We start from the raw sequence: 27380 nt of genomic DNA, 5'->3' as shown, positions 1-27380 counted from the left end.
CAGATACAGAAAGATTGCAAGGGAATGAATTTAATTTGCATGGTAATTAGCAGTATTTGATGGGAAATGTTCAAAATGAGCTTTCATTGGAGAAATTCAATGTGTTTATATTTTATGTATTAAATAAAATATTTTAGAGATAGTGCTCATCTTTACAAAAAGACTCAAAGGAGTGTACCACACCAGTAAACTGCACCTTAAAGATAGTATCTCAGATCTGATCCTTCAGTTATCCTCTGTTCATTCCTCAGTAGGGAAATACTTGTGGTTTTTAGACACTGACTGTGAATGGCTACTTTCCTGCTGCTGATAACATGTCTTACCTGTTCCAGTTAACCCTTCAATCATGAGCATTGTCACACCCATTGAAAAGACAAATAGCTAGACTTAACTAAGCCTACGTCAAAAGTTGAATATTTTATTTTGAGTCTTCATGTATAAATGTTTGTTTATGAAATTTTCAGTGTAAATGTTTCCCTTAAAAGCTTTCAATGTGTGGCAGAATACAATTTGGGACTTGCATTTATAATGATATCATAGCAAAATATTGGCAGATTAGCTAACTTCCAATTCAAATTTCCATTGGCTATCGTTATTTACTAAAACACCCAAACCAAACCAAACACATGCACAAGCACAAATCCAAGTATTGTATATCATCAGATTGACATTCAGTATTGCATGTCACGCAATCAGAGAGAGAAAGTCTCCAAAGAATAATGATATTTATTTGGAAATTGCAGAGCACAGCAAAGGGAATATGTGTTCCAGAGTAAATAACCAGCCTATCAAAAGGGTTGGAGCAAGGGAAAGCTTTTAAAGCCCAAAGCAAGGAGGATTTCATCAGATATTTTGAAACAATATTCCCTGGCCACAGTGATTAAAAACAGGAGAGGAATCAGTCCAAGTTTGAACAGATAGTAGGGGGGTACATGTCTTGTAGGAGCAGGAGGTTGTAGGGGCCTCCATGCAAGTATGTAGTTCTGTAAGTCCTTTGATACAGTTACTGACAACCATGTATTAAGAGTGCTTCCTTCATAATCTTCTGACTTCATTTACTTATTTTTGCTAATGTTGAAATGTGACTTCATTTTGAATCTGGCAGCATTCACATTTCTTTCGCATCACCAGGATTACAATTTAAAATCTTTACTTGTTTTTTGATTCATGTATTTAGCGATAAGACTCCAGGAGAAACAAGCTAAATATGTAGGGAATATTGAAAGTACTAAGATACATAGTATAAGGTAACTGGCTTTACCATACTATTTTTTATCCCCTTTAATCTCAGTACCAATCAGGGAGAGCAAAATATACTCCTAGAACCTGTTACATATGATATCTCACTTCTTGTTAGCTTGCTGATAGTTTAACAAACAAGAAACCTCATCAGGGGATACCTGAAACTATGGTATTCTTATTCCTCTCTCCTCCTTCCCCTCCATCTTTTTCTCCCCTCCCCCACTTCTCCTTCTCCTCATCCTCTGCCTTCTTTTTATGGTGTTCTCACTGTAAAGATTTCCCAAACTCTGCTGTCTACATAGAGACTCTGACAAATTCAAGTTACAGTAGCTGATTCCTCTATCATAGAAATACCTGAATAAATATTATTTGATCATTCTCATAAGGGGTGATCTTTATTTCCAAAGAAATAGTGAGAATCTGACCTCTTGCTTACAAAGGCAGGATTAGAAACACTGGTTATGTAGCTGGAACCTTGTTGGAATATCATATTTGAAAATAATGCTCATTTAAGTAGATATGACCAAATACTTTTTAATGACTAAAATTGACTTTATGGAGACAATGCTCAAAATACAAAAACTGAGCTGACTCAGGTGTGTTCTCATTTTGGGACTGAGTGAGGAAGTTTACTTTTGGGTAGGTATAGAAATATAAAGATCTGGAGACCTGGAGAAGAAAGGTATTCGCCCAAATTAATAAGTGCTACTTAGTAAAACCAATGCTAAGTTATTGGTTTGGATCCCTAGACCACAGAGCATTTTAAAATTCTGTTCTGAAGTTTCTATGAACACTTTCAGCAAATTTGAGAAGACCTATATATATGGTAAATTATCATAATTTCTGTATCCAAAAAAATAATAATTCAGCTGAGTCTGAGTCTCTGAGTTTAGCTTTATTTTTTAAACAATTATATTCTTTATGATTATTTTTATTGTCAGAAGGAGGACTATAGAACACAATTTTGTTTCAGTAGGAAAGTATAGATTCTTTATAACACCCCCCCCACAAGGTTGTTACATTTTGGCCATTTACTGTCTTTAAATGTGTTGCCACCACTTTGAAAATTTCAGACACCTGATGGATATGCAAAGAAAGTTTAATTTCCATTCTGTGCTAATGCTAGTTTAGGTACCCACCTGAAAACATGAATTTTTTACTCTTGCCCAAAAGTTCAATTCCTAGTTTCCTGTAATACCTGTGTGATACCTGCCAAATTAAAATTTCTGGTTTTTCTCCTCTCCATTTGATTTAGGGATATCAAGCACTGAAGCCTCCTCCCTCAGTTCCATTTTAGGACCCTAGGTTTTCTTACAACTTTCCCCCAGGATGAGAAACCTTGTGAGCTAGGTCCAAGACAACTTATCCAAAATTCAAAATGAGGTCATGCAACATATCTTGCCAGAGCCAGATTTATTGCATGACAAGCCTCTGACAAAATACTTGGGGCACAAAATGGCCTTACACAAATGGTAACAAATATCATGCATAATATCACCAAGAACAATGACATTCTAGCTCTAGAACTTGAAGAAACTTAGAGGGTTATTCTATATATTTATATATAGAATTATATTAATATAATTAATATATATAGAATTAATTTTAATTATTATCTATTAATAATCAGATTAATAGAATCTGATTATTCTATATAATCATCTGATTCAGGCTTCCAAAGGAGTCCATGTGCAGTGGTCAGGAATAACTGCTGTAGATTTGTCCCAGGAAACTTCTCTAACATCTTTGTGGAAAATAATCATATTAAAAATTTCAATGTAGAAATTCATAGAATTTCTGATATAATTCTCATACTTCCAGTGTAATCTTTTGATATACTGACTTAGAATCCAATGGGCAGGTGACATTCAGGGCACAGTCACTGTCTCCTTTTAATATAAATAAAGACACACACCTTTTCATTTAAGGCATCCCTCTTTTAAAATGGATGGGCCACTGGATTTAGAATTTCTAATAAGCTCCCAGGTAATAATTACATCGTTTATTCATGGACCTAAATTAGTAAAAACCTAAACCAGATATCAACAATGTTTTTTTTTCTTCTTCTTCTTCTTTAAAGGCAAGGCAAGTAAATATTTCAGGCTTGTGGGCCATAGTGGTCTGTGTTGCATGACTTTTACTCTGCTGGTGTAGCTCAAAAGTCGCCATGGAGAATACCACACAATTCAGTAGCATTCACCACAGAGAATACCATATAAAGGAATAGGCATGGCTACATTTAAACTACCCTTTATAGACACAGGAATTTGTTTTGTGAAATTTTTATGTGTTGTGAGATAGCCTTCTTTTTGACATTTTTTTCAAACATTTGAAGATATGAAAACCATTCTTAGGTAAAAGATAATCATTCGGCTATATTTGGCCTTTAGCCCTAGTGTGCAGATCACTGACCTGGCTCCTATCCTTGTCCTGGACCTGATGGAGACAGGAAAAAAAAAAAGCAAATCTCCCAAAGCTTAAATATAAAAACAGCTAAAAAAATACACTAATGTAAATAGTAAGGACAATGACAAATTAAAAGTAGGAAGATAAATTTTTCTTGTCAAAAATAAGAGATTTCTTTGCCTTTTTTCAGACATTTTACTTTACAAAATTTGTAGTTCTAACTAATTTTTTTTTCTTGGTACTGAGGATTGAATCCAGAGGCATTTAACTAGTGAACCACTTCCCCAGACTTTTATTTTAATTTTTTTTATTTTGAGATATGGTCTCTCTAAATTGCTTAGGGCCTCACTATGCTGCTGAGGCTGGCTTTGACCTTGCCATTCTCCCAAACCAGCTTTTCAAGCTGCTGGGATAACAGGCATGCACCACCACACCCAGCTCTACTTTTGCCTCTTTAAAATATATTTAAAAATTGAGTAGGCTTTACACAAGCTTTCTTACCCTGGATGACTTTCTCCAGGCAGTTGGAGCCATTTCTTTGAAATGTCAATATTAAAGAAGACAGCACCTCTATTTTCTAGTTTCTGTAGGAGGGTAGGAACATAACTTCCTTAGGGAACATTGCTTCAGATGGCCAAATTACTGTCATAAAATTTTGAGAAGTTTGTTTTTCTTTTGGGTAAACCCCATTACCTAGAACAAATGGCCACTCCAACCACCAGATAAGGCTGGAATGAGTTACATGTTACAAATGGTGTTTGTTAAGTCCATTTACTTGAGGACTAGTACTGCAGATCTTCAGAATTTGGGTCATGTCATCTTGGCTATATAAAGTGGTAGAGTTCTTACTGTCTTTCAGGCTTTTAGTGGATTGCCTGTGCTATGCACCTTTTTCTGATTTAATAGTGAGTTGATCATATAAGAGCTTTCTCTACTGCTTTTGTGGTAGAGAGGATTTCTAGATTGGAGGGTTTTTTTAAAAAAATATTTTTCTCAACATTATTATGCATTTACCATGTTACTAGATTCACTGTTGTCTAGAGGAATAATGGATGGAATTTAGAAGAGCATCTACTTAGACCAGGAGTATCTAGGGAATCTCTTATCATGCTACCAGTAAGGTAGAAACATCTTATTAGCATCATTCTTCAGGATTCAGAAATCACATCCACAGAATTGTTAGATGTCCCTAAATTGCATTTCTAAAGCATTCTGGAAGTTATTTTCTCAATATTGCTTGAGTGTGATATAATAAGACTGACTGGCATATATAGGGCATGTTGTGCTTTGGATATGAGATGTCCTTCAAAAGATCCTGTTTATTCAGGAATATTCAGAGGTTAAATACTTGGATTATGAGAGCTGTAATCTAATCAGTCAATCCTAATTTGAATTGACTGTCTGGGTGGTAAATGTAGGCAGATGGGCCATGGGTACGGGAAGTAGGTCACTGGAGTGTGCCTTGGAAGGGTTGTTATTCTTTTGGGGGTTCCTTCTCTTCTCTCTCAATTTCTGCTTCCTTACACCTTAGTATTACTATGAACTGAGCAGATTGCCTTCTCTAGGCCATGCCCTTAAGATGTGATACCTCACCCAGAGCTATGGAGGCTGAGAGCTATGCAGTAGGCCATCTCTGGACTGAGATCTCTGAAACTGTAAGTTCCAAATCAACTTTTCCTCTTCTAGGTTGTTCTTGTTAGGTATTTTTGTCATAAAGATGCAAAAAACTGATTAAAACAGCACTCAATATCTATTCTAAGTAAATAAAATGAATTAAAAAATTGTTTTATTTTTATAATGTTGTTTGTGTATTATGAATATATTAATATTCTTGTGTATATTACATGATTTTAATTTTCATATATTTCCAAGCAGAAGAAATGTAATGGTCCATAAATTTTCAATTACTAAAAACCACAAATTAATTTGAAATGATAAAATGAAAATTTTCCAAGCATACACATGCATATATATGACTGAAAAATGCATATAAAATTCTGTTAGAATTTGTGTATATATGAAATATAATTATCATGCATATTAAATCATAGGAACTTAGAGAAAAAAAAATATATAAAATTTATCTAATTCACAAGGTATTAGATTTACAAATGAGCTACTATAGTTCATAAGATGGGTCTTTTGAAATTATATAGTAAAATAATAGTGGAATATTTATAGGAAAAAACTCTTGTTATCTCTTTTCAAGGAACCAAGTGGTAAAGTTGCCTAGAATACTGATTTCAGTACTTGTTCCTCTTATTATTTATACAATTTTTATAACACTTAAAATGCCATCCATAGTATTAATGAGTGACATGGGTTAAGTTTAAAAGAGGAATTACCAAAAAATACAAGAACTTAAAAAATTTTTATACACACTTTTCAACCTAGAAATATAAAACTATAGAAATATATTTTAGCTTTTATTTGTCTGTTAGTTTTTTTAAACTGTGGTCATTTTATCAAATATATTAAAAAGCTCAATTTTTTAAAACTATATAATGATTCAATTAAAAGCATTAAATTCTAGTACTCTGTGAGAATATATCTTCTCTTAGATTGTACTAATGATTGTATTCTTTACCAGTCTAGTATCCAGTAAAATTTTCAAATATCTTCTCTTTGATTTTAATTGTCAGATTGATAGTGCATTATTTACTTTTACTTTTAAAGTGGATTTATTTGTAAATACTATAGGAAAAAATTAATATTACCATATTAGAAAACTTCTCAAAATTTTATGACAGTAATTTGGCCATCTGAAGCAATGTTCCCTAAGGAAGTTATGTTCCTACCCTCCTATAGAAACTAGAAAATAGAGGTGCTGTCTTCTTTAATATTGACATTTCAAAGAAATGGCTCCAACTGCCTGGAGAAAGTCATCCAGGGTAAGAAAGCTTGTGTAAAGCCTACTCAATTTTACTTTTTATATGCTAAATAGTTGATATATTATTAAAATAAATGGTGTCTGTCTTATGAGATCTCGAGTTCTTTTTTAAATCTAGTTATTTTGTCAAAGGCTTATCTTCTCAACCATTTAATCTACTGTTTTCTTAGGATACTAATTTGTGGAATGGGGATACATCTGCAAAGAAGGCAGATAAGATGGACACTTCTCAAAAATATCCTGGGTTCAGTGTCATGAACTTGTAAACAGAAACAAATAAAAAATAATTGTGATAATCATTGTATGGTTATTGACTTTTTCTTCCTGTCTTTACATGTTTGGATATTAATCTCTTGTTCACCTTTCTTTATGGTATGCTTTTTTTTTTTGATAGCCCAGCCTCTTAGTTGGTTTGTTTTAGTTTTGTGATTGTTATTTTTAACTGTATATATATATATATATATATATATATATATATATATATATATATATATATATATGTCTCCTTATGGCTTTCTGATACAGTGTAAGACAATTTTTCATTATGAGTATTTTCAATTGATTGTACGATACAAATATGCATTATTTTCTTTAAACTTCAAAAAGTAACTTCAGATGAAAAATAAGGGCACTCAGACAAATTTAAATAAATATGATGAGTTTCTGAGTCTTTGGTGATTATGTGAATCTGCTAGGAGACAATAGTGAAATACTGCAGTCTGTGTGGTTCACAGTCTGGAGGCTGAAGTTTGGGATCACAATCCCCTGCTGTGAGTTTCTAGTAAAGGCTCTCTTCTTGACCTGTCTGCTGTGAGTTTCTGGTAAAGGCTCTCTTCTTGACCTATATATGGCCATGATTTCTTCACATGGCCTTTCCTCTGAGCACATGTGCAGTGGGGAGAGGAAAAGGGGAAGATCTCCTTGATGAGTTCTTGCAAAGACACTAAACCATTGTTTCAGGGCTTCTACACTACATTTCTTTTAATAGCTAAGTTTTTCCTTAGAAGCCTCCTCTCCATATACAGCCACATTGATAATTAGGGCTTCAACACATAAACTTGGAAGGATACATATATTCAGTCTCTAACAAAGGTATAATACTTAACTTCATGGAGAACTATTGTAATGAATAAGATATAAATAAAAAATGATAATTTACATAATCCTCAATAACTCTAAAAGTACAGCTGTGACTTGGGAAAATACGTTATTACATATACTCTGCCCAGTGAACTCTCATTTAAGACTGAAACATGTTGTACTATGCAACAATGCTGAAATCATAGTTAACCTTGAACACTCACATGCCAAATGCTCACTTTGGTCTCCCAGGTAAGACCATTAAAAATATTTGTTTAGTGACTAAATAAAGTAAATGTTTGTGTAGAAATAATAGTTAACTTATGTAAATGATAAAAAAACTTCATGTATTGACATTTTAAAATAATCAATTTTCCTTGTGGATAGAAGGATTTAAATCTAATAATAACCACTTGATAATAAAACTGTATCTTCTTCATCAAAATCAATATTTAATTCTTTGACCTGTATAAGTGGAGAAAGGAAGATGTGCACATTCTTCCTAGTAATTAAATATACAGTGTTAATTTTGGAATAATATTCATACATCTATGTATAAAACAAAAGCCTTATTATTTAGAATACTGTCATCAGAATAGTTATGATACCTAATTTTTTTCTGCATCTGCCCTATGGGAAGACCCTACACAGACTTGCCAGGCCCATGGCTTTTTCTTGGGATTCAGCGAGGCTCTTCTGCCCTAGCTTCCACAAGGGAAGCAAGAGAGGCAGACAAAAAAGAGAGAGTCCAGTTGAAGCCCTGTTTATCCAGGGGCAGACACTGGAGAAACCCAAATGAGGCAAGGGATTGGGTTTCAGGAGGGGGGCGAGGTGTAGCCCAGTCTCATTGGGTGATGTCCACTCCCAGAGATTCATTCTCCTGCCCAGTGAAGGTGAGATCCACCTGTTTCTGCCCACAGTGGAAACCAGTCTTACACTTTCATCACTCCAGGCTAAGGGTCCGCGCTCACTCCTATGTGGCAGCTCCCAACACACACCAAGATCAGAGATTTACAAAGAGAAATAGTCACATTTAGACATGTATCTATCATTCCGAATTTGGGGGTTAACAGACAATAGCTTTTATTTTCTACCCCTGTGGTGCTGTGTAATAGAAAATTGATGTTCTCAGTTCTTATACATCATGGAAAGAATATCTGGACTGTGTATAAGGCATTGTAGATGATAGCATTTGACTACAAATAAAACTACAAATAGAAGAAACTTCTCAATTTGGTATTGACAATAATAATGCATTTTGTTTTGCTTTAAAATTTAGTTTATTTCCCTATAAAATAGTCATTGTATTTTTTCACATGTAGTAACTTTCAATTAACTAGATATCAAATTTTAGAAAATAGACATTCCTCAGTTTTAAAAAATGGGATTAGTAATACATGAGTCAAAGGAATAAGAAAGATACCACTGTTAATTTTATCATTAGCTCAATTTTATTGAAATTCCTTTAAATGTACTTCAAGGAAAAGGGTAAATTTAAACACTGAAACATCACATTAATTAAAAAAAATTAAGAATATTGATCAAAATTAAATTTTAATTTAACTTGTTTTCCTTGAAAAATGTCTCTTATTCTATCTGAGCTCATTGTCCAATCTACTCTTCCTTGACCCCATATGGTAAATTGGGTACACACGCGGTTTTCTATATAAGCAATACTAACCTAATATGAACTGTAGGGCATGGCTGCCTGCTTTCTGGTTTTAGGGCCACACTTGTTCCTGGGAAGGCTCCTGGCGATCAGCCAGGAGGCGGTGCTGTGGGCGGTGACAGAGGAGTTGGACCACCTAAAGGATAGGTCCAGGACTCTTTCGCCCTCAATGACAGCTGGTGCCTTCCCTTACAGACTATGGGATGGGTTTAGATGTGAACTTGCTCCACCCCTCTGACCTTTATTCTGATTGGCTCCTGTGCAGTATATAAGCTGTGTTACTTCCTCATTAAACAAGATCCTGCTTTGACTGTTCTCCCTGGCACATCTGATTGTCCTCCTGGCCAGTCAACCTTTACCTTTCTTGGCTCGTCCTGGTTGGGGCGTGCTTTCCCCACTTCTCCTGCTGGACAGGAGGAGGGAAGGGTGGGGGGTTGGCTAAAAACCCGGACAATAAACTAAACAGATAAATGCTGGAATTCAACATATTTGGAAACTGTTTCCTCCCAAGAGGAAAATGATTACTTGTAAAAATATTGATAAATATGTTAACCAGTTTTGAATATGATTACAACAAAATATTATTGATCAAAACATAGCCACAGACTCATTTATCTTCTCCTCTATTCTTTTGAGTTGTTCACTCCAACTTGCTAATATTATCTGTGTATTCTATATGTTGGTGAAAATATGTGGGTGGAGAAATAGTGCACCCTGGAAGAGGGCACACAGGCATGCAAGCAGAGGGTGTCAGAAGCACCTGGAAGAAGTCAAAGGTTCTAAAATATTAAGACTAAATATAAAGGTATATTTCATCATAGCTACTTGACACCGGTTGCTGCATTAAAAACCTATAATCATAAATATAATATAAAATCTTTTACCTGTAATTATTTAAACTTTTAATATTCTTTGTAATTATGAATTAAATGTGTTAATTGCAGATTATATTAGAGAAATATATAAGTAAAAATAAAATCCCTGCAAAAATTTTTTAATTGTATTTTAAAAATGTCTATAAAAGTTAAATGATATCAGTACAATTTTAAACCCATGATATTTGTTGAATATGAATGAAATAAATATATAGTCTTATAAAATGTTATAATTTAAAATTATTTCAATATTTATAAAAGTAAATTACCATTTTATATGTATTTCATATCAAAGAGGATGCTTTAATTCAATTGAAGAAGATTGTTGCTGGTTTGTTTTTTAATGAGTAGTTTATACTTTTCCAGTTCCTTGTTTTTTTTTGGGGGGGGGAGTACCAGGGATTGAACTTGGGTACTTGGCCACTAAGCCATGTCCTCATCCCTATTTAGTATTTTAGAGACCGGGTCTCACTGAGTTGCTGAGCAGTTGTCTCACTTTTGCTGAGGCAGACTTTCAACTCACAATCCTCCTGCCTCAGCCTTTTGAGCTGCTGGGATTACAAGCAAGCACCAGTGCTCCCAGATTCCAGTTCTCTTAACCACATTTTAAAAATTTATTTATTTATTCTAATTTTTTATGCATAACAGCAGAATGCCTTTCAATTTATAGTTCATATATAGGACACAAATTTTCATTTCTCTGGTTGTATTTGTAGATTCACACCATTCTTGTCTTCATAAATGTACTTAGGGTAATGATTTCCATCTCATTTCAACATCTTTCCTACCCCCATGCCCCCTCCTTTCCCCTTGCTCCCCTTTGCCCTATCCAAAGTTCCTCCATTCCTCCCATGCTCTGCCCACCCCCACCTCTATCCCCATTATGGACCAGCATCCACATATCAGAGAAAAAAAATTCTGCCTTTGTTTTTTGGGGATTGACTTACTTCACTTAGCATGATATTCTCCAACTCCCTTCATTTACCTGCAAATACCATGATTTTATTCTCTTTTAATGCTGAGTAGTATTCATTGTGTATATGTAGCACAGTTTCTATATCCATTCATCTATTGAAGGACATCCAAGTTGGTTCCGCAACTTAGGTATTGTGACGTATACTGCTATAGACACTGATGTGGCTACATCACTGTAGTATGCTATTTTTAAGTCCTTTGTGTATAAACTGAGGAGTGGAATAGCTGGTCAAATGGTTTTTCCATTCCAAGTTTTCCAAGGAATCTCCATACTGCTTTTCCAGATTGGTTACACCAATTTGCAATCCCACTAGCAATGTGTGAGTGTGCCTTTTTCTGCACATTCTTACCAATAATTATTGTTGTTTATATTTTTAATAATTGCCATTCTGATTGAAGTGAGATGAAATATTAGTTTTGATTTGCATCTCTCTAATTGCTAGAGATGTTGAACATTTTTTTCATATGTTTGTTGATCGATTGTATATTGTATTAGCTATCTCTAAAATCATATCTAGATAGAGGGAAAAGAAAATGTGTAGAGTTGTTAAAAAACCATTTAAAAGTATTTTTTCACCGTGGCATTGAGCTTAGGAAAACTGTCTCTCATAAGTACAGGTCTTAAAATATGCAAATCTCAAACTAATGAGTATAGGAAGACACAATGATTCTACAATCCTCATTTAGAACACCCCCAAGTCAGACTCATACCGTGAAGAAGATAATGCTTCAACATTTCTGTGAATAATAGATTGAAGCTCTGAAACAGAAAAATTTGTGTTTTTAAAAAATATACTCAGTATTCAATTAATATTTCAACACATTTTAATAAATTAGTTCTGGTGAACTAATTTTATTCTCAGAATGTAAAATAAAGATAAAAACATTTTTTTTCTTTACTATCATTTGCCAAAATATAGATTCAAAAGGAAAAGTGTTTCTTGCTCATTATAGTAAAATATCTTCCCTATTTGACAATTCTTTAATTCTTTCTTTTTTTTTTTCAAACTGTGGAATGTTGTAATGAAGGGTTTGAGACTGAGAAGCAGAAAAAATGCATTAAAAATGTTAAATCTCTTAACTAAGGTACTGTCATCAAAGGACTCAATAGAGTAAAAAAAAAAACTACTTATACAGTGGGAGAAAATATTTGAAAATTATGTAAATAATGAAGTCCTACAATTTGACAGTAGCATAAGCAACCAACCCATTAAAATGGGCAGCGTACTTGAATAGATATTTTACAAAAAATTGTAAAAGTGTCATTAAGTATATGAAAAGATGTTAAAAATTGCAATAATCAGAGTAAGGCAAGTACTAGCAAAGATGTGGAGACATTGGAATTTTTGTTCACAGTTGATGGGGATATGAAATGGTGTAGCTTCTGTGGAAAATAGTAGGAGGGTCACTCAAAAATATTGTAACTACAAGTGATTTGAAATTCCACTTCTAGATATATATCCAAAAGGATTAAAAGAAGAATTGTGAGGAGATAATCACAAACAAACATTTAGAGTGGAACGTTTCACAAAAATTAAGGAAAGAAAGCAACTCACTACAAATGGATAGATGAATTGATCATCAAAACATGTTTTAGACATACAGTGGAGTATTATTTAGTGCTAAAAAACAAAAGGCAAGGGATGGGGATATAGCTCAGTTGTTAGAGTCTTGCCTAGCATGCACAAGTTTCTGGGTTCAACCCCCAGCATCACCCACCCACCCTTCCATAAAAGGCAATATTTCCAGTAAAAAGAACACAAATATTGTATGATTATAGTTATATGAAGTGTATAGCATAGTTAAATCCATAGAAAGTAGAATGTAGGTTAATGCGGGTTAGGGGAGAACAAGGAACATTGTCTCATACATATTGAGCTCTTTGTTTTGCTATATATTCTGGAGATTAATTCCTTATTAGATGGTGTATTAGTCAGCATTGTGTCATTCTGACCAAAAGATCCAACATGAACACTTTAGAGGAGGAAAAGTTTACTTCAGCTCATGATTTCATAGATTCAGTCTATGGTTGACCAACTCCACAGCTCTGGACAAGAGATGAGACAGAACATCATGGTGGAAAGATGTGGTGGAGAAAAAGAGCTCAGGATATGACAACCAGGAAGCAGAGGATGTTCCACTCAACAGGAACAAAATACAAACCACAAATTCATGACCTTATTGCCCTACTTCGTCCAGCCACAATCTACCTGCCTATAGTTACCATCCAATTATTCATTCAAGTGAATTAATCCACAGATAAGTTTATGGATCTCATGATCTGATCATTTCACCTCTGCACATTCTTGCATTGTTTCACACATGAGTTTTCTGCACCACCACTTATCCACATTATAACTTTCTCCCATTCGGAAGATTGTTTCTTCATTTTGTTGATGGGATCTCTTTGCTGTTGTAGAAGATTTTTTGTTTGATATAATCCTATTTGTTTATGTTTGCTTTTGTTTCCTGTGCATTTGGGATCTTGTCCAATAAAAGAAATTAACCCATTCCAATGTCCTGAAATGTGTCCCCTTTTTGTTTCTTCTAGGAGTTTATTAGTTTAGGTCTTACATTTAAGATTTTAATTCATTCGAGTTGATTTTTTTTTGCTACTGGTGAGAGTTATATTTTTTTAAATCAGAATTTAAAAACAATCAGTAGCATCTTAGCATCTTTATCTATAACAACATCATTTTTTCTATAGTGGATTGTAAGTAATAATTTTGATATCTAGATCTTGGGGAATTTATAGTTTCTCAATATATTCTTGGGAAAATCTCTCAATAATATTTCCTTACTTGTTAGATTCCAAACATTTTTCACCATCCAACAATAAGTGAATTTTGTGGTTTACATTGACTTAAAAAGAAGAATTTATTTGCATTTTAAAACTTCTGAACAATTCTTAATTTATTATATGATGAATATTTTCAAGGCACTAATACTGTCTCAAGTCAGTGACCACAAAAGACAACAATAACTACAAATGGTGTCTGCATGGTATTGCTTTAGGAGTAAATCAATTTGTGTTTCTCTAATTTTGAAAAGTAAGACAATAACACTGTTTTTCTCTGTCAATTTCAACCTAGATCTAAATTAAAATCTATTTAAGAAAGATACACTGATAAAAGCAAATGTTCTATTATTTATTAATTGTATTTAAAATTTACATGGGCATATTTATTAAGGATATTATGCAATGTTATTATTTTATGATTTAAACAACTACAAACATTTGGCTTAAAATAATGTACATATCAATGTAACAAGTTTGAAAAAATGGGAAATGAGAATCTGAAGCCTGTCTTCTTTACAGTAATAATCATAAACACTCCAACATAATGAATTATATTTTTTCTTGAAAAATTCTAAGATATTTTTTAAAAAACAAAATTTCTAAAGGACGTTACATGCAGTGTATATATATATATAACATTCAGAATAACTAGCTTCCATGCTTACACTGAACTCAACATAAGGCAAAAGCCCATAATTGTATTGATTCTTTGGCTCAGTGTGTTCAAATCACAAAGCAATGTGGCAAGCCTAATGAAAACAATTCCTTGCTTTTGCCAGTTTAGATTGCTAATATGGTTGCAATACATTTCAACCATTGTCTCTGATGAAATATGCAGCTTTGAATAGCAGGACAGTTTGTTTTCTGAATGCAAGAGACAAGCATGAATCTATTCTCTAATTTTCCTCATAGCTTAGGAAAATGAGGAAGAAGCAGGTTGTTTTAATAAAACATTATTCTGCTTCCTGTTATGACCACATCTGATTAGGAAAACAGTAAATCAATCAGATTCTGTGAGATGAAACAGCATATCTTCTACTCTTGGCAACCTGTTCCATATTGCCACAGATTGTAAAACAATAGAATGATTTGCTGTCATGTAATTTATTCATGTCATAAATATTAGTCTCCTTTCAACTGCTCAAGAAAAAACAAGCCTTTGGTAACTCTAGTTATTGTATGCTACAATACAAAATAAATTACCAATTACCATTCCTGAACTAACATATGGCCAGAACTATGCACCACTTTGATGTTTCCTTCTTCCCTATAATTCTCTTTGATCTTTACCTCTTTTGACATCAGTAGGTAAATCTACAGAAATCCTTGTTCTTGAAATGTTTTCATCTCAGGACATTCTCATTCTTGCAATATAATATAAAAATAACCACTCCAGCAAATAAAATCCCTCCAAGTAAAATAAACATAAGTCAAGGTTGCTTGATGACGACCACACAGGCACCGGCTCTCCCAATATTCAAGGATGCCATCTGTCCAAAAAGATAAAAAAACAACTTTCAGACAAATTTTACTCTCAGAGTAAAATATGCAAATTATAATATATTTAAAAGGTTAATATTATAAAAATTATAAATATGCTTGCATTTTCTCCTCTCATCCACAAGTAGTACATTAAAATGGAAACATTGACAATGGCATTTTTAAAAAGACAGTGATTTGTATATTAAAAATGGTAATACCTTCAGTCATTTATGGAATTTTTAAGAAAAATAATAAACTAGAGCTTCAGTAAAATGAAATTTCTATAGAAAAATTTTCAATAAAGATTTACTCTGCAGTTTGCATGTATACTTTTGCAATGATACTTCATAGTGATAGCTTGGACTATATTTGAGAAGAAACAGCTATTACACTCACTGCAATCATTTTGAAGTTATTTCCCCAGATATTATATTGAATTAAATGTGTTATTCATTCATTCCAGACAGAGACATACAATGGAGTAACTTCAATATTTTCTCATAAATAGGCCATAATTACAATTGCTGTGTGGCTTATTAAATTTTTTCAAGTTATGACAATCATTGAAATGACAACTGGATTTTAAAAATAATATTAAATACAAAAATAGCTAGACATATATTAAAAATTTTACATAGTTTATAATGAAGATTTTTTTTCTTTAGATGTAAACCAACATTTTAGTAATTTGACTTTTTGATATCAATTTTTATTATTAAGATCTAAGGATTCAGGGTAGACTAGAAATTAAATACTATTGTTCCATGCTAGAAATAAAGTGAATAAAAAGTAAGAAATAAAATAACTAATATGAACTGGATTGAGAAAGAATATTTTCTCATTTTCTAAATATGGAAATTAACTTCATTATCTATCTGTTCTTTCTAATGTATTTAGTTACCCATTATCTCACTGTAAGTTTAAAAGAACTCAAGTAATATTAATTTTTTATTCCTTTCACTCAATACATTGTTTATAAAAGCTAATTTAATGTAATAGCATTTATCTTCCTTTAGAATTGATGTTAAACTGAGAGGAGGAAAGGAGCATGTGAAGTCCTTCATAGGTGATTTTGTGCTAAGAATAATTTTTATAGGTCACCACAATTATCTGCAGTCACCTTGTGTATAGTCATCTCCATGTGCTCCATGTGACTAGTGAATGAATAGAGCATTAAGCACAAGCATCAAGAGGCAATATGTAAGTCACACATCATCAAAGTGAAGAAATTGAAATGCATCTAACTCTAAAATACATGTGCTTTTCCTTGTGTTTCTGTAGTTACCTAATTGTTTTCAGGTGTTGTTTCACATCAGCGTCATCTAAGGGGCTTTTACCAAATATATATGTAGTATTCCTACCATTAAATAGAAATGGATGAGTACTGGGTAAATGTTTTTGAAAAGTTTCTCAAAGGTCCTCTGATATACATTCAATACTGGGAAGAACTGTGCACTAGACAGCAAACAGATTGAGTAGCTTCACTTTTTACGTATATCTATATTGGCAGGTATATTAAAAGGCTTCCCTGGAACACATTCTCAATCCTATATGATATGTTGTGTGAAAACAAACTGAACACATGCACGCCAAAGTTAACTGAGTAGAAAGGACAGTTCTCAATTAATTGGCATGAGAAACATTCACATATTCCCTATATTTTACCAATCAAGATAGTATTTGGAGACAGATTATTAAAAGACACATTGTTGGGCGGGGGATGTGGCTTAAGCGGTAGCGCGTTCGCCTGGCATGCGTGCGGCCCGGGTTTGATCCTCAGCACCACATACAAAGATGTTGTGTCCCCCGAAAACTAAAAAAAAATAAATATTAAAAAATTCTCTCTTTAAAAAAAAAAAGACACATTGTTTTGTTTTCTTATACTCAGCTTGTAGAGGCATACAGTGTGAGAATACTGGAAGAGTACAGCAAGAGAACACAGGAATCGATGATTTTACCCAGGCTATGAGAAATAGAATAAAGTTCTTTATAAGCACATGTATTGTATTTTTCAAACTAAATGGCAGAAATAAGCCTAATGTTTAATGGCAAATTTATTTAAAACACATTCATAAGCACACACAGATATGTGGATATGTTTTCTACAAAACACACTAAGACTTATGTATGGGAATTACTCCCTAATCTGTTTTCATCATTTCTGATTCTAGCTAGCATGGAAAGTTTTACAAATAATCATATCCTTGGATACTATTTTGCCTTATTCATTCCAATGATCAGCCACTTGTTCTGGGGGGTGGGGAGCAATGATATATGGGATAACCAATGGATTTCATAAGGGGTAAGTGGAGTGAAATTTATGGAATTAAATGTCATATATAAGAAACATTTTCAATAGGCTGGAATCCTCAGAGTTTTCAAAGGTTTTTGTGTGGGTCTGTTGATAGTCCCCTCAAGTGTCTTAAAAATATGAATAATGAAAAGATGTGGAAGTAAGATCTTAAAGTAATTTAATAGTTTTAAAATTAATGCTTATTATACTAAAATAAAGTTATAAAACATAATGCCTTGCTGTTTGTAAGACATTGTATGATACAAAAGAGTATAACAAAATACAGATGAGGGAAATAGTCTTTAGGAGGTTTTTAAAACTTATTATTACTGCATGCATTATTTTGATTTCAATTTTAGAGGAATGATAAGCATAATGGCTCTATACTACATATACATTATGAAGATATTATATATAATTTATACACCCACAAACTTCCTTTAATGCTCATTTGTATAAGTGATATATTTCAATTACATGTCTTTGAACTGGGACTTTTTAAATAAATACAATATCATTAATTCTTGTAGTACTCTTTGGAAATACTAAGGACTCAAAGTTAAAAACTCAAAATATATCTAAACTTTTAGTACAACAATATGAAAAGCAGTCATTAGTAACTTATTTTATATTTGGTACCCTTTGGATAAAAATTGTTTCTCTCACAATTAAAGAATTGTAGCAACTCACAGAATTCATTTATTCTAATATTTCACCTTCTTTCCTCCATTTTTCCATTTTTTTCCCCTTGCTCAACCAAATATATCTATTACTGAATTCAAGAGGTTTCTTTTAGGGGGAGGGAGATTCATAATTCAGGTACCTTAGCCTGTACATTAGAAATTTTATTCTGCACTTCCATCCATTAATGCATATGAGATGTGATCATTAATCAACTTCAACCAAGTAAGACTTTGGAAAATCAGTGCACTCATTGATAGAAGCTATGTATTTGTTTGGAATATATCTTATGTTTAGACTTCTGACTAATATGCAAAATGATACAAATATTGAGGAAATTGTGAAAGAAAAAAGGAAAGAGCAATTGACTATAAGGACATAAGTCTTAGAATGTATTCAGCACATAGAAGCTGTAAGCTTCAGGTGCTTTCTGTAAACTTAGGTCTACTTGGGTTGTCTTGCTTTCATCCTCCCTAACACACACACACACACACACACACACACACACACACACACACACCAGCATGCATCCTCTAACTATGCACTCAGAATGGGAGCTGCTACACTCTAGCATAAGCATGAGTCCCTAACTATATTCAGGGGCTAATGTCCCATTTAAGCCAATCATTCCCTACCTCTTTTGGGTAAATTCACTGTCAAGGACTGGGTACTTTATATACAAAAAGCTATTTAGAATTGTTTTTCTTTTTAATTCAACTAGGACAACAATTTATTTTATTTCATTTGTGGTTATGAAGATTATGAGTGGGAGCTTACAACAGCACCAAATGGAAAATTCTCTTAGGTAAGAATGGACCCAATAAACAGGCAAACATGAGTGGCAAAAAGGTCGAGTTTTGCAGACACCAATTTCCTTTTTCTAATTGTGTGTAAAACCAAATATACTTGTGTTAGGATTTTGTAAGAAGTATATGACACTTTTACTTTTTTGCTTCAGCTAACTCAAATTCAATTCCTGTTCCTTGTATGGCTTATTATAAAGTGAAAATGCAAGTGAAGCAGGCATGTCCCTTTTCAATACAAGTTTATTTTAATATTACATGCAACAGAAAAATACATAAAATGTAATTTAATGATATTTATTTCAATCTTAACCTAGGACTAAATCATTGTTAGTTGAAGGCAACTGGGCTAGATCAATCACTATTTGTATCTTCTTACTCCCAAAGAAGTAAATGAAGTTAATTCTTATACTTGAAGTAACTTTAGTAGATGACAGTCTTACCTGTGTCCACTCATTAGTTTGTGGATCATAGGATTCCATGGTGTTGAGGTATGTCTGCCCATCATAGCCACCAACAGCATATAATCTGTCACCAAGGAGACACACTCCAACAGCATCTCGGGGCATACTCAAAGGAGCCACCATGGTCCAAGTGTCTGTTTTGGGATCATACCTGATATTCAAGGACAATAGAATATAACTCATTCTAATTGCATTCAATTTTTACTTGATGAATGGTAATTTTTCAAATACATGCCATGAGAAAAAAAAACTAAGTCATTTTTTCCTTAGAAGTTCAACCATTTGAGCAGGTGTTTGCAATTGATAGCCACATTTTTTAGCTTTCTAAACTTTAAGGTATTTAAAAAACATACCTATACTCTTATATAGTACAAATTCATTTAACAAAGGTAAATATCATGATTTCTTTTTTACTAGGAAAATTTAGATACACAAATGTTTTCCACAGCAATACAAGTGCCCTTAAAATGGTATGTGTAGAGTGTTATAGTAATGAATCAAAGAATTGGCTAAAACCTGGGAGAATCATGGTGTACTTGTCTGATGAAAATGCTTTTCCATGAATTCTAAAAGTTTAGCCTAAATTTGCTAGAAAAGAAAGAGAAGTTTGTGCAAAAGAGCTACAGTTTAAAAATATGTATGTCTAGCTTTGAGGAAATAGTTTTGTAGTATGGCTAAATTCAAAGAAGTATGAGATAGCAATGTATCTAAAGACATAAGTTTTGATCAGTTTATTGATTGTCTGATTTCCTAGACAAGATGTTTTTAATTCATTTAATAGAAAAATATAGAGCCTTTGAAACTTGAGGAAATAATTATAACTTGAACAGAACTGCCACTCTTAAGATATGTAGAAAGATTACTAGTATTCACCATGAGGGAGTTTGGTATGTCAAGAAATTGAGGTTAGGAAAATAAATACATGGAATGGTATCAAATTAAAAAGGTTCTTTACAGCAAAGAAAAAAAATCAAGAGTGTGAAGAGAGAGTACAAAATGGGAGAAATTCTTTGGCACCTGCATCTCCGATAAGGCCTTAATTTTCAGGACATACAAAGAACTCATAAGGCTTAACTCCAAACAAACACAAATAACCCAATCAATAAGTAGGCAAAAGAACTAACCAGACACTTCTCAAAAGAAGAAATATGAACAGTCAACAAATATATAAAAAAAATGTTCAACATCTCTAGCAATTAGAGAAATGCAAATTAAAATTACAGTGAGTTGTCAACTCACTTCAGTCAGAATGACAATTATCAAGAATACAAGTAACAATAAATGTTGGTGAGGATATGGGAAAAGGGGAACATTTATATTGCTGGTGGGACTGCAAATTGGTACAACCACTCTGGAAAGCAGTACGGAGATTCCTTAAAAAACTAGGAATGGAAACATCATTTGACCCAGTTATATCACTTCACTGTATAAAAAAGGAGTTAAAATCAGCCTACTGTAGTGAGGTAGTCACATCAATGTTTATAGCAGCTCAATTCACAATAGCTAAACTATGAAGCCAACCTAGGTGAACTTCAACAGATGAATGAATAAAGAAAATGTATATATACAATGGAATATTACTCAGCCATAAAGAAGAATGACTTTATGACATTTTCTGATAAATGGATGGATCTGGAGACTATCATGCTAAGTGAAATAAGCCAGTCCCAAAAACCCAAAGGTCAAATGTTCTCTCTGACTTGGGGATGCTAACACAAAACAAGGTGGGGGGAGAAGGAGGAGGAATAGAAATTCAGTGGATTAGACAAAGGGTAATGAAGGGAAGGGAGGGAAGATAGGAATAAAAAAGACTGTGAAATGATTTTGACAAAAATTTCCTGTGTATATATAATTATATACCACAGTGAATCTCAACATCACGTATGTCCCCAAGATTGGGATCCTAATTAGAATAAGGTATACTCCATGTTTGTAAAAATGTGTCAAAATTTACTCTACTCTCATGTATAACTAAAAAGAACAAATTTTTTAAAACAGAAGTGATTTCTTTCCAAATCCTTTAAAGGTATATACTAATTTTGGTAAACAAACTTATAATCACTCCACTTCCTAGTTGGGATTTGAATTGAAATTATTATAAAGTAAAATTTAATTGATGAATAAAAAAAAGAAATTGAAGTTAGGGAGTCCAAATTATTTAAATGAACAAAAAATGAATTTCAGTTTCAAAATATCTATATACAATACTTTGGCAAAATCCTGGAGACTATTTTAATTAATGTGCTTTAATTCAGTTAAGAATGAAGCTAGAACTATTCCTTTGCTTTTCACAGTTGCTGGTTCAAACACTAAAACAAAAACTAGTAAGAATCCAAAAGGGAAGGTATAAAAATAAGACTAGAAGAAAATATTTCCTTTTAAACTCAGCAAACATATTTTTAGCTTGTTTTCTTGCTCCAATTCTTTCACCAATTGAAATTTTCAATCAACACACACCTAAAATACAAGAACAAACAACCAAAAATACCTATAGTTTATTGAAAATAAGTCAAGTTGTTACAAAAGATCTCCAATTTATGTTACAGACATTAATCATATTACTCAAGATATCACATGCATTTTTACATTGTGGTTGAAGGGTTTGTGCACTGTAATGATGACATGTGTGAAATGAGATACTGGTTGAACACCTGCGAAACCTGGATCACCTTGAAGAATAAGCTGCCTAACATATAAATATTTGATTTTACATGCTCAGATTAATAAGTGCAAAATTACAAAAATAAGCAGGCACATATAGACACATGCAGCCACAGATATATACTCTATTTATCAGAATTTCTTTTGAATTTTTAAACCTTTTCCACAAACATTTTGAAATATACAAATATAAAAACTGAGAGGGATAAGAAAGACAAAAAATTACTATAAGTACACAAATAGTACAATCTAGAATGTGTCCCATTTAATAAGAATATTTACTGTTTTTTTCTACAAATCAACGACTAAAGAAAAAAGAAAAAAATGAATAAATAAACATGCAGAAGTAATTGTTTTAAATTGAATGTGAGTCAGACCTATAATAAACTAATATAAGTTGGCTTTAGTTGGATACTTATTCAAATTGGCCAAAAACTTAAAAGACTGAGACATTTTGGAAATTTTTAATACAACACAGGTATTATATTTTAATAAAAAATCATTGAATTTTTATTGGTGAGATAATAGCGTTGTAGCTATCTTAAATTCAGAGGGGCATTTGTTATACTAACTTTACATGAATAGCTTTTTCTGTGTTCATATTTTAGACTTTATTTAATCATTATTCAGCTCCACAGAGTTATATTTTTTTCAAATATTGTCTGCAAAGCAGACTTCATCATTTTATCAAAGAATAAAAGAAGTCATGTGGGGAACTGAGAAAATGGCTAACACTGGTGTGTTAAGCAGTCATAAATTTCAAAAGGTTTAGTTCTTCAAGTTAAATATATACAGTAAACAACTATGAAACTCTCATATTTGAAGAGGAATTAAGAAAATACTAATATGTCCAACATTTAGGGACACATTTAGAAATATTAAATTACATTTATAAATGCAGATCTTTTTTAAGTTTGACATTTCACTTTTCGTGTGTGTGTGTGTGTGTGTGTGTACAGGGGATTGAACCTGGGGAGCTTTACCACTAAGCAGTATCTCCAGTTCTTTTTATTTTGAGACAGAGCTGTTGCCAAATGTCTCACTAAATTGCTGAAGCTGGCCTTGAACTTACAACTTCCTGCCTTTGCTTCCCAAGTTACAGATATGTGCCACTCTCCTGGCTACATTTCACACATTTTTTGAATGGGATTTTAAAGTTGTAATGTTTCTAGAATCCACAAATCTTTGAATTAGATGTACCTATTTTGAAATGTAGATAATATTTCAAATATGTAACAGCAATCTTTTTCATGAATATATGGCAGTGGTGATAATATTTAAATTTATATATTACAGTGACATCAAACCAAACCAAAACCTGAGCCCCCTTTTCCTCCTCCAATACATACTCTACCACAGATATTGAGGAAGTGATCACACAAGTTTAAATTTACCCAGTAGTCATTATCTTTCTTTATACATTAGTAATTCTAAGATGATTATTCTGTATTCAGAAACTCTTCAGATTCCCCTCTTAGCCTGGGGACATAACAAAGTTTTCCCCAAAATGAGATTACTGTCTGTTTTTAGCTTAAGAGAGGATCTAAAGGTGGATAAACATTTTCCAAAACATTACTGACAATGAATTTTGTACTTTTAATGTCTTGTTTTTGGAAACAATGTAATTTTACACGTTTTTTGGCCCCTGGTTGCCACTTTATTAAACAAACAAACAAAGGGAAAATAATCCAACCAAACAAACAACAACAACAACAACAACAACAAAAACTCAGCAGTGGCAGGGTATGATTTTATATTTACCCTGCCTGCTTTCCTTGCATCTCACATCTTACCTTGGCCTTCCTGGTAGGAGAGTAACCTCTGTATCAGATACTCTATTAAAGTTTATAGCCCTTAGGCAAGAGATGTACCAGTATAGAGTTGCTAAAATTGGCTATAAAATGAAAACTTGCTAACAGCATATGATAGTCACTCACACACAAAAAAATGTTAGTTTCTCTTTGAAAATCCCTATTACAGTTCCTAAAGAATTACTAATTTTTTTTCAAGCTCTATTGTCATTTCCATACTTTAAGGATAAAATTTGGTCTTAAAATATTTAAAGGAAATTTATTTTTAATCAGAACAGCATTACTTGGGTATCAGAGAGTTGAGAATGCTCATTTTCCCAAATTTTATAGGAAGCATTCAGATAGACAAGAGGCGAAACAATATACAAGTGTTTTATAGCTAGGTATGTTTGTCTGTTTAAAAATAAATAAATAAATATAAGAGCCAAACAAATAAGAGCACAAAGAAACAAGAAAAGACAAAAATGAAGAGCCAATGCTATGAGAATGAATAAACTGCTCTGAAAGAGTAGTTTGTAGATTTCAAGAAAATGGATTACACAAATTACCTCTGAATTAATTTGAATAAATTATTTGTGCCTTGAGTAAGTAAGAAATAGTGCTCTAGTGCTGGTTAAATATAAATAATTTTATTTTGTCCTATAAAGGAAACAATCTGCTATCAGTTTTCTTGAGATTATCAAAATGGAAACCCTGACTTTAGAAATATTAGAATATAGGATAGTAATGCAAAATAATTACAATAAAATTATTTGTTAAAAACTTCATTAATACTGCATTTATGTTCCTATAAACATTCTTGTTCAGGTATTTTCATATAATTGCAATGCTAATGGATATTAAGGAATGAGATGTTTTGGTCAAAAAAACTGAAAGGTGGAAAGTGCTGTCAATTCATTTGACAAAGAAACTGTGTTGACTTACACTCCCTTCATTAGTGTAATGAGTTTCACTTGCTCTACCTGCTCTAGTACTATAGGCTGTTTTCACTTTAACCTTTCTGGTAGGTAAGTGGTAGAAAGATAGATGTTGAAGTTTTAGTCTGCATTTCCTTTAGGACTAACAACATCAATCATTCTTTGCAATAGTAATTTCCTATTTGGATGTCATCTTTTGAAGCACTCTTGTTTATGTGTTCTGCCTATTTATCTTTTTTTAATGCCTTAATGTTCTTTTAAAAATAGTTTGCATTTTATTTCTAGTTTATTTTTATAGTTGAATCAATGCATTTGTTGATTGTATGTATTCCAAATATTTTTCTCACGCTCTGGCTTACTTTCTTATCCTCTTAATGGTATTTTTTAGAACATTTCAACAGTAATATCTTTCTTTATTGATAACCCTTTCTAGGTCTATGTTCACAAATATCTCACATTCCAATACTTTGACTATAGTTTTCTATATTGTATTCTAAATATTTTATTGCTTTATTTTTCACATTTAAATCTAAAATGCACTCTGAACTAATTTTTGGTGTGTTATGAGATAAGCACTAAGAATAATATTTTTGTATATTTAATATCCAAATGACCCAGCCCTGTTTGTCATAATAATTGGGTTCTCCTCACTGCTCTTCAGTTTCTCCTTTCCCATAATCAAGATTTCTGTTTGATTCTGTTTGAGCATACAAATCTGTTTCATTTGTCTATTTGTTTATACTGTAGTGATACCACAATATCTTACTTAAAATAACTTAGTAGTAAGTTTTTATATACAGTTCATGAGATTATCAAAATGGAAACTCTGACTTTAAAAATATTAGAATATAGAATAGTAATGCAAGAAAGGTTATTTTGGAACTTGGGGTGTGCTTTTGATTTTTATTTAAGTTTTATGATAAGATTTGTGATATATGTATGCACCTATGACCACACTATGCAGAGCATTTTCAAATTAATAAAGATTACATTGAAACTATAAATCAATTTAGAGGATAATTTGCATTTTAAAAATATTCAGTCCTCTATTCTATGAACAGAACATTTCCTTCCATTTATTTATGATATTAAAACTTTTCTCAGTAATATTTTATTTTTGTGTTTAGAAAAAATATATACCTATTGTGAGATTTATTCTTAGGTATTTAAAAAAATATTTTAATGGTAACATTTATACTATAATTTTGTTATGGTTTATTGCTTTCACATAGAAATATAATTAATTTATAAGATAACTGAATATATAATAAATATTATTTGTGAAATCTAACATTTCCCAATTTGAGATTAGATTAGCATTCAGTATCTTTCATGTAATCTTGATTACCAATGTATTTTTATATCTCTGTTCAATGTTATAGCTATTTTTCATTTCATATTTGGCTATTTATATACTGGCTTTTATGTATTGGGTATTTATATTTCGCTTTTATATACTGGCTATTTGTTCTACTAAAATGTTGAATAAAATTAATATTAGCAGTCATTTTTTCTCTTCTAAATGAAAATCCTAAAATCTAAATTCAATAGTTGAATATTAATTTTTGTAAATGTTCATTATCAAATTAATAAAATTAATTTATTTTATAAGTTTTTTATGAATGGATGCTGACATCATTTTTGTACTTAATCAGATGCTAGCTTGTTTTATTATTATACTGTTTCATTTATTTCTATTTCTATTTCTCATATAAAATCAAAAATTTATGAAATAAATTGAAATTTAACTGCTTTATTATTTTATATATGTGTTTTTGTGTTGGAGAGTATGAATTTCTCTGTCTCTCTGTGTCTCTGTTTCTCAATATATACAGATACACACACACATTATATAGATGTGTGAATAGATAGATTAGATAGATGGAGATAGGTAAGATTTAGGATTTGGTAGTTCTTTTCAATATTTGCACTTATTTAGAGAGTGACCAACATTTTTTTCTTTCTGTTTTATTTTTCTTGTATAAGGTTTTTTAAGTCATAAAATTCTTCAAATGTATTTCTTTTGCTCATAACTTAATTTGTAAATAATAATGTAAACATATCAAATATTTTATTTTTAGAGTCTGTAAAATATATAGTATTGTTTGTTCATTTTCTCTTGATGTAAGTATTTCTCTCTCTTTTCTCTTTTCTTTATTTCTTGTTATTCTAGAAAGGAGTTTATAAACTGTATTACATATATTTTCTGAAAAATGAAAGTTTATTTTTAATCCTTTCATATATTTATTTTCTATCTTACTAATAGATTTTTAATTCTTTTTTCACTTCAATTTTGTTGATTGTTATTTTCTCTAATTTTTATATATTCTT

The 27380-nt window shown here is 32.0% G+C and overlaps 1 protein-coding gene across 2 annotated transcripts in view; it reads right to left on the bottom strand.

Annotated features, from left to right (window-relative positions):
* Positions 1–15367: 15367 nt before the first annotated feature.
* The window catches only part of Klhl1 (kelch like family member 1), a 358829-nt gene continuing 346816 nt past the window's right edge, over positions 15368–27380 (bottom strand). For both annotated transcript variants that reach the window (XM_076872388.2, XM_076872389.2), the window contains 2 exons: positions 19640–19811; positions 15368–15427 (listed from right to left, as the gene is read on the bottom strand). In XM_076872388.2, coding sequence (XP_076728503.2) covers positions 15368–15427; positions 19640–19811 — 232 coding nt within the window. The remainder of the gene's footprint in view (positions 15428–19639; positions 19812–27380) is intronic.

Source organism: Callospermophilus lateralis, chromosome 12 (genome assembly GCF_048772815.1).
Source record: "Callospermophilus lateralis isolate mCalLat2 chromosome 12, mCalLat2.hap1, whole genome shotgun sequence".
In the NCBI taxonomy this organism is placed as follows: domain Eukaryota; kingdom Metazoa; phylum Chordata; class Mammalia; order Rodentia; family Sciuridae; genus Callospermophilus; species Callospermophilus lateralis.
This window is presented reverse-complemented; position numbering and strand designations above follow the sequence as displayed.